Below are 8,943 nucleotides of genomic sequence, written 5' to 3'. Positions count from 1 at the left end.
AGAGGAATGCTGTGGATATTATTTACTTGGACTTCAGTAAGGCATTTGATAAAGTAGACCACAACCTACTACTTGATAAGATAGAAAAATGTGGGTTAGACAGCATCACCACCAGATGGATTCGTAGCTGGCTGACCGGCCGTACTCAGCGTGTGGTCCTCAATGGAACCGCATCTACATGGAGGAAAGTGTGTAGTGGGGTGCCCCAGGGCTCTGTTCTGGGCCCAGTGCTCTTCAACATCTTCATCAATGATTTGTATGAGGGGATAGATAGGGAACTCATCAAATTTGCAGACGACACCAAACTGGCAGGAATAGCCAACACTCCAGAAGACAGGCTTAAGATACAGAAGGATCTTGACAGACTTGAGCATTGGGCGCTATCTAACAAAATGAAATTCAATGGTGAAAAAAGTAAGGTTCTACATTTAGGTAAGAAAAACCAAATGTACAGGTATAGTATAGGGGGTACCTTGCTCAATAGTAGTAACTGTGAGATTATTAGCAACTGATTCATATTTATGACGGTCACAGTGTCCCAGGATCATGTGAAGTGACCAAAACCTGCTGCAACCACCCAGCAGGCAGAGGGAATAAAAACCAAACACCCCCCCCACCCCACCCCCACTGCCAATCCTCAACAGGCGGGCAGGCAGGTGTCTTGCTCAGCTGTGGCTTGGGGGGCACTTTTTTCAGTGCCATTGTAACTCTGAACAGTCACTAAGCGAACTGTTGTAAGTTGAGGACTACCTGTACTTTATCACTTTTTTCCTTTTTGGGGGGGTCATCAAGCTTTTGACACCTTGCTAGGCGACTGGTGGTACTCGGATGTTGCCATATCCTAAAAGTGGTACAATGGGTGAAAAGGTTGAAAAGCCCTGCTCTAATGTGTATAATACAAGTTCTGTATCTACGAGTGTGTCATTGATAATGGAGGTTTATTTCCGAATTGCCCTCGTATATGCAGGTAGACATATAACAACACTGGCAACACACCTAATATACCAATGCAGAATGTGTGGGCAAAGTTTTCATTCTGCTTGGTGGCAAGTCATCACAGTACCCAAAGTTTGGCACCAAAAGATCACTCATATTTCTTACTTGCAAAGCAGAGTTCATGAAGCATGTGTTCCCCAGGTTGGTAAGGCCACAAATCCCTGGCTGGCCCCGGTACCGCTCTTCCTCATCAATGGAATTCTTCCTAAAAAACGCAGGTAAAGTGAGACTATGAAAAAGAGGAGATGAAACCCACAGCCTGGTTCCTGTCGGAGCAGAACAAAAATCATAAGACAGCCATACCTCCCAAAGCTCAGGCAAGCTAGGAACTGGAATGCTACCCAATTTTGAAAGTAAATCCACCCTAGACAGGGAATGCAGGTACACTTCAGAACTGTGGAAATGCTAATATACAGCAAATGTTAGATACTCACATGATATGTGGTCTGGAACTGGGCCAAGTACCATCTTTACTCCTGATCTCCATTATCACCATCTGAAGGGAACAGGTGCAAGCAGGAAAAGGTCAAGAGAGGCACAATAAAAGTAAAAAAGCCTGGGCTACATTAACTAGTGTATGGCTGGGCAACTGTCCATGAACCCGTGGCGTCCTTTTAATTTTGTGTTGCTGTTTTTGTTTGGTATATTGTGGGAACCCAGCCTACTTATAGTAATTCATTTATTGTTTAATATGTTATGTGAAAAAAATGACTATTCAGCAACTAGGGGAAAGCCTATATGAACCTACATACAAACACACACACACACACACACACACACAAAATCCATTCCATCTATTTTTCCATCTTATATTTTTTTTCTATTTTGACTTGATGACTTCCATGGAAATTGAATTTTTGAAGCAATAGGTGAATAGTCTCCCTGCAGAAATTGCAATAAGGGACATAGCTGTTTCCAACAAAAACAGTATTTTATCATAGCCTCTAAGAGAACACACACTCTTATGTTCCTAGAGCATTCATAAACACCAAACTGTGACCAAAGAGCTACCTCCCCAATTTCCAAATATGATTGCAGTGTTAAAAGTAAGTAAAGAGATCTGAGCTAGAAAAGGTTTTGGAGCACATCTCAAATGTGTGATGTCAAGAAATACAGACGGCTTAAAATTATACTAGCTGCCCAGTTCTTTCCCTTGTTAAGATGGATGTCTGAAAAGCTTAAAGGTTCCCTAAAGGGGAAAAACATTCTGCATGTCTTCCAATATCCTCCCTCAGCATATGTGTTTTGAGATCTTCCAAAAGAGATTTCAAGGAAGAGTCCTAATCACATAACTAATAGGTCTCCTTATTAAAATTTACCTAGTATTCAAGGTTATGTTGGCTTTGTTTTTTTCCCAAAAAGTAATTATTGGATCTAGACCCAAGTATGCCAGTTGTGTAGGAGATACAAAGAATGGCTTCTATCTAATAAAAACTCCTGTTCCCTTAAATCAGCTTTGTTATTTAGATAAGTGTACTCCACTGTAGACTAAACTTGCAGTCCCTCTCCAGGGATTCTATCTGATTATCTCAAATCCAGTCTTTGGAACTGATAATCTCAAATCCAGTTCGAACTGCTATCTTCCAGATGGCTCCACCTTCAGCCAGCCTGCTCAGTGTTGACTGTAACAATCGAACATATTTGAGGAGCAACAGGCTGGGGAAAACCAATTTATATAAATATGCCAGAGACAAATCTTGGCACAAAACCAATTCTGCCTTTTTTTTTTTTTTTAATACAGGCCAGCCTCAACCTGGTGACAGCAGCGTTACCTGCCCTGAACTTAGGCAGGCATCCAGCACAGTCATCTGCAAGTTTCGTAACCTCTCATAGGAGCCATCAGCATTTTTCACCCAGAGCCTTGATTCATCTTCTGCTGGAACTGAAAACTGATGCCGGGCCTCTTTTAGCACTGTATCTAAGGGGCAGGAGACAAGAGGACAAAGAGAAAATGACTCCTTGGGGCGAATACCCACTGTTTTTCCCTCCATTTTCCCCTCCTAGCTGAATTCAGAGTTCCTGAAATCTTACCAATGATATCCATCCGGCTAAATTGAGCTGCCACAGGGCTGTCTACGTCATTGTGCTGACAGAGGTATAGCTCCACCAAGTAAACCTCCACCTTCTGCATGCTAGGAAGGTCTACCACCTGGGAAGGAAGAATCAAAATAAAGAATCAAATAAGGGACCAAATAGCATTAACAGAAATGGGGGAAATCAGTGTTGGTAGAAACTTATTGCTCAATTCTCTCTGGATAGAGACTCAAAAGGGAAAAGCTAAACCCACCCATAAAGCTGAATGGCCCTTATTTATCAGTAAAACACACAGTTCTTCAGGGGAAATGTGTAAAAAAAAACTGTAACACTAGCAAGAACCTAGCAGGATGGCCATCAGTATATGGGCTTTACAAGGAGCATTCAATGGCAAGAATGGCACCCATGAACTAATAACCCCCCATAAATTTTATTTTCATTACAAATTACAAGCCACTCCCCATTCTCTCAACCCCTCCAATTTACCATTAGCAAGAGGTAGATAATGCTGGGGAAAAGATTACTAAAAAAAAGTAGCATATAAATTAAGGATTATTATTAAATTCTACTTCTAGAAAAAAAAGTCTTCCACTCATACAGGGAGTTGGAAGAGTCTTGGTTCTCTGGCCACCTTTTCTATTAACTGCAATGGAAAATGCTGCAGGGCACCCAAATTCCAAAGCAAAACTGTGCTTCTCAACTCCAAATTTCTCACCTTTCGTTCAATGGCTGGCTGGCCATGTTCAATGCCATACCAGCTCACCAACTTGTCCCACACTTCCTCTGGCACCAGAATGTACTCTTCATGTTCTACCAGCCTATCCTTCAACCGGTAAGACTCCAAATCTGAAGGGAGAAAGAAGGAAGACAGGCTGAAATCATGGAGGACTCGCCCTCTTTAAAGAAGCCCATAGCTTATGAGCAACTGGGGCCTCAGCAATTTTGGCATTCGTGGAAAGGAGCCAAGCTTCTTAGTAACTGCAAGTGCTTAACATGGAAATATTTTTCAGCTTCCATAGAAGGCTCCTTCTCATAAAGCCAGTATGATGCACCAATTAGTGTTGAAATACTGCAGAAAGCCAGATTCAAATTCTACGTTATCTGGGAAATATACTATGTGAAGTTGGGCCTATAATTTTTGAGATTCACACATTGTACTAATTACATTATCTGCCTTATGTTGCTTTTAGCATGCCATATGAACCCACTCATTTGTGTCTTATTCAGCAAACCATATTAGGTAATCTCTGCTGAAGTGCGGTGAGCAAACCCAATGTCACTTTTTATGAACCCAACATTTTATTGGTTTATTGCAATGATCAAATGTATGCAACCTGGAGCATTCTAGAGGAAGGAAGAGGGAAAAATTAAATGAATAGTTCATATCCTCCAAATTAAGTGATGTGGGAATTTATCTGAAAGGCAGAGAAGCAGCCTCAAATAAAAGAAATAAGGCAGAGGAAACCATACCTTCAAAGAGTTCAGCATTGTTGATCCGACCAGGGAAAGCATTTGAATTCTGATCTCCAGATTCCACATAAACTTTCCACTGCTTGTACCAATGATTTTCCAGCAAATACCTGAGCAAGGAAACAAACAGCTCAAATGTAATTGAAGACCACGCTCTAACATGCAATCAGGAGCAGCCAGCAATTCTTCTCCCTTCATTCCCAATCACAAAGAGGATTATAAGACGTCCAGGCCTCAGACTGAGACACTGGCTGGCTGTATGCATCCAATTAGGCCAAAAAATGGTAAAATTCTGTTTGCAGTCCTTATAAGCAAATTCCCAAGATTCCTAAATATTCTCTAAAGTTTCAGGTCATTAAGATAACTTAAATAAACTTACAAATGTTAAGAATCTTCTCAAGGGCTTCCTAGTACCACAATATGATAATTTGTTCTATCCCCTGTGATATCTTACATGACAGAGATAGTTCCAGCTGGTGTCTCTCTTTTTTTAAAAGAAAATTTTATTGATTTTCTAGTTTTACATTTAAATATTTAAAAAGCAACGTGGCGGTTAGCTGGTGTCTCTCATTCCCTTCCTTGATATTCAATTAGGATGGCTCAGGTGAACAGGGAATAACATAATACCATGTTGTTTGTTAATAATCTCATTATTTTCCAAACTGGAATTTATGCCGCCAATTATTTCTGATTCAAATCTCTACTATTAGCTGAGAACTTGCCAAACCAGTCACTGTCCTTCTGCCATAGTTTACTAACCCTTCAGTTGGCCATAACAGATAAAAGTGCAGACAAAAGTGTATGAAACACTTAGGAATTCTTGGAGAAGCTTCCATTTATAAGTGGCTAAAATCTTGGCCCTCTTAGTTATCTGCTTATTTTCCACTTCCCAATGTCAATTGTTTAGACAAGTCAGTTTGAATTTTCTGCTCAGCAGCAAACCATAATCCTCATTCTTCCTAGCTGTTGACTACTCCACTGAAAGGGAAAAGCATTCCATTCTCAACACAATATTATAGTGTGCCATTGTGCCGCAACATGATCAGATCAAGCCAGGCAGGCTGTAAAAAAAACTTTCCCTTGGTTTGACTTGGGAAAGTAGAGTAACAGCCGCCAAAGTCTGTAAAAAAGAATAGGCAATCTCAGAGTAAGCCACTACCATTGGCTACAATGAAAGGCAAAGAGAAATCTACCAGATCTACCTGCCTCTTTTCCAGTAGCCTAACAAGCTCCTATTGGCATACCAAGTAATGTAGAGATTTATTAAAAAAAAAAAAAAGCATGGTGTAAAACTGACTGGTAAATAGATTTTTGTAGCAAATCTATTTATCTGCAGCTAATACAATGCTTGTTGTATAGTTGTAGATCAAGATCTACCTGTAGCTTGATTGATGGACAGGCATTGTAATAAAAAATGACCATTTATAGATGCACTGCTCCCAGCACCTGCAGCTAATACTGTCACTAAGGAATACTGGGAGCACCTGGAGGGCCACAAGATTTTAAGGCACACCAGTGGGTGTTAGTAGCTAAGATCTAGAAGTTTGTGACACTGAATTCTAGTCCTGCCTTGGATATGAAAGCCAGCTGGGTGACTTTGGGACAGTCCCTCTCTCAGCCCAACCCTCCTCACAGGGTGAATGTTCTGGGGAAATAAGGAATATTAAGTATGTTTGCTCCCTTGAGTTATACAAACAAAAGATGGGATAACTAACAATAATAATAACTGTATAGATGACCACAAAGTTTTAAAAACTAAAAAGCTTAAAGATGAAGCTGATGTTGAAAGTGCCATGCGTGTGTGTGCGCGCGTGCATGCACTTTCAATTCAGTAACGACTCCTGGAAACTGCCTGGACAACTCCTTGCAGTTCTTTGGAAGATTTCAGAAGTGGCTTACCATTGCCTGTTTCTCAGGGCTATGAGAGAATGACTGGCCCAAAGTCACCCAGCTGGCTTTGTGCATAAAGTTTCTAGCCTGGTGCCTTAACCACTACACCAAACTACAGTAGCTTTCTTGAAAGTGCATTTGTTACTTATTACCTGTCCCTTGTTTTTCTTCATGCATTATTTTTTTCAGCAGGCTACAATCTAGACACATTTATTTAGAAGCAAGATCCATAGAATTTAGAAGGCATGCTTTCTAAGTCCAATAAAGATACATAGGCTGAGCCTGCAATCTCATTATAAGAGTGTAAGATATAAATGTGTATGTTTCTTCTATAATAACACAATAGAGGAGATTCCTATTCTATTACTGGGTTGCTGCTTCCTGTTTGTTTCACTCCAGACATAGCAAGCATGCCAGTCAGCATGTAAGAGAAGATTCAAACAACATCACTCTAAAGCCCATCCATCAGGATACAAGAACAATTGAAATAATTCCTATTGTGAGCCCAACTTGCTTCACAAAATAGGAAGTCTACTAGCTGAGGAAGAGTGAAACCAAAGTCATTTTCTTAGACAAGCACTACTTAAGGATAATCACAAGTAGATCAATAAGGGAGAAAGAAAGCAGAACTGGCATGCAGTCTTGCCTCCAAAGTGAGATACATCCCCAGTGAAACAAACTTCATTTAGAAGCATAGGACTTCACTTTGTATTAGTAGTATATTAACTATAACATCTACCTCAGCATGCAAAGCAAGGGTTATTCCATTAAGCTGCAATATTCTCAAAAAGGCACATAAGCAAATAATTTAACATAGGAGCCACAGAGCATGCCAGAATGACAATTCATTCTCTGAAACAGGCTGCCATTGTGCTGGATTTCAGTAGACTTCTACACCCAATTCAAAGTGCTATTAGTCACCTACAACGCTCTATATGGTGTAGCTGGGGAGTACCATAGCCTTGCCAAAAATGAATCTACCCATTTCACGAAAGGATATCAGGAAGATCTGTTAAGAGTCCCAATCTTTATTTGAAGTCAGAGGGACATGTTCTGTGGCAGTGACCATACTTTGGAATCTCTAACCTACAGAGGTTCATAAAGCCCCATCCATGATATCAAAAGAGCACTGAAGATAGTTTTATTTCACCAAGATTTCAACCCTAGTTAAATGTTGCTGATCTCTATGTTAGGAGAAGGTTGATTTATAGTTGTTGGGTTTTTAAATTAACATATTGTAACCAGCCCTGTCTTTTAATTTGGGCAGAATCTAAAAACTATAAAATAAATTAACAAAAATATTTTTTTAAAAAAAAAATCAGGTCGGCTATGCACTAGTCCATGTCACTCAAAGCTACCCATTAGCTTGAAATTCTGCTAGTTTCAATGGTAAAAAGATTTCTAGGAGAAGAAAGAGGAAGTGACCAAAACAGTCAAGTCCTCCTGTATGGAGGAAACTAGCCTCCTTTATAGGAATGATAAGTTGATTTTTAATCCTGTTTCAGTTTCCTTCCTTGAGGGATAAAATAAGGGACAAACATTTTATGATTATGGAGAAGAAATCTATTTTCAAAGTACTCAAACTATAAAGTATCTATTCATCATGATATACCACTGCACGAAAGGGAAAAGGAGTCAAATAACCAAACTCTGCTAATTCAGAAAGACATGCCTTCAGAAAGTTATCCAGCTTACAAGAGTTAAGGTTGCTTTCTACACCTACCCTGAGAATACATAAAGTACTGAGCAGCCCTTCCTTAACCATCCCAACAAGGGATAATTAGGAAAAGTATTAGAAATATAAGAAAAGGGAACAGATCTAAATAATGTGATTTTTTGAGAAGGTGCTTCAGCCAGAAATGCCTTTAAAAAAAAAAAAAAAAAAGCACCAAAGGCCAAGGAAAAATGGTACATAATTCATCCTACTCTAAAGTAAACCTGATTCAAGTTTGTCTCAGCGCAGTAATTGAAAGCGCGTTGATTAGCCCAACCCTACACTTAACACGAGGAGTCAAGCCCATTGCATTCAGCAAAGGGAACTTTTTCACAAACTAATGATGATAAACTCGTGGTTAAGGCAAAAGGCGCTTTTATTCAGTACTACCGTACTTTCTCAACCTGGGCGTGAAGGCGCATCTCGAAGACCACCTGGAAAAGCAACCGGCAGCAGCCGGGGAGGTGCGGCGCCTGTCTCGTGAGGGGGGGGGAAATAAAAGGAGGCATAAAAATGCCAGCGCTCGCATCGGCTCCAAGGGGCGTCCGTGGAGGGGAACGGCCCCCCTGAATCAAGGAGAGTTTCAGCGTGGCTGGGAGCGGGTGAGTCCGCTGGAAACGAAGCGGGAACGCTCGAGGTTCAACCTCCGGGACCCAAAGCCCGAGCAACCTCTCCACCCGGTCATACCTCCCCGGGACACCCCCCCACCCACCCACCCCTTTTTGCACTTACCACTTCTCACCCGCTCCCAGCGGTCGCTTCCTCCCGGGCTGGCCCGGCCCCTCTCCCTCTACCTGCCGCCTCTGGGCCTCCAGCCCGGGCAGCCCCCGCTCCGCCAT

General features: G+C 41.2%; 1 protein-coding gene across 1 annotated transcript in view; it reads right to left on the bottom strand.

Moving 5' to 3' along the window:
- USP11 (ubiquitin specific peptidase 11) overlaps nucleotides 1–8,943 on the bottom strand; it is a 27,631-nt gene extending 18,688 nt beyond the window's left edge. Inside the window, exons 1-7 of the mRNA XM_015825867.1 lie at nucleotides 8,837–8,943; nucleotides 4,501–4,610; nucleotides 3,746–3,876; nucleotides 3,028–3,145; nucleotides 2,769–2,914; nucleotides 1,431–1,492; nucleotides 1,102–1,201 (exon numbers count right to left, since the gene is read on the bottom strand). Coding sequence (XP_015681353.1) covers nucleotides 1,102–1,201; nucleotides 1,431–1,492; nucleotides 2,769–2,914; nucleotides 3,028–3,145; nucleotides 3,746–3,876; nucleotides 4,501–4,610; nucleotides 8,837–8,943 — 774 coding nt within the window. The remainder of the gene's footprint in view (nucleotides 1–1,101; nucleotides 1,202–1,430; nucleotides 1,493–2,768; nucleotides 2,915–3,027; nucleotides 3,146–3,745; nucleotides 3,877–4,500; nucleotides 4,611–8,836) is intronic.

Source organism: Protobothrops mucrosquamatus, unplaced genomic scaffold (assembly GCF_001527695.2).
Source record: "Protobothrops mucrosquamatus isolate PMUCROS unplaced genomic scaffold, P.Mucros_1.0 scaffold_13, whole genome shotgun sequence".
NCBI classification, from domain to species: Eukaryota; Metazoa; Chordata; class Lepidosauria; order Squamata; family Viperidae; genus Protobothrops; species Protobothrops mucrosquamatus.
Note: the sequence above shows the minus strand (reverse complement) of the source record. Positions and strands in the feature narration are given on the sequence as shown.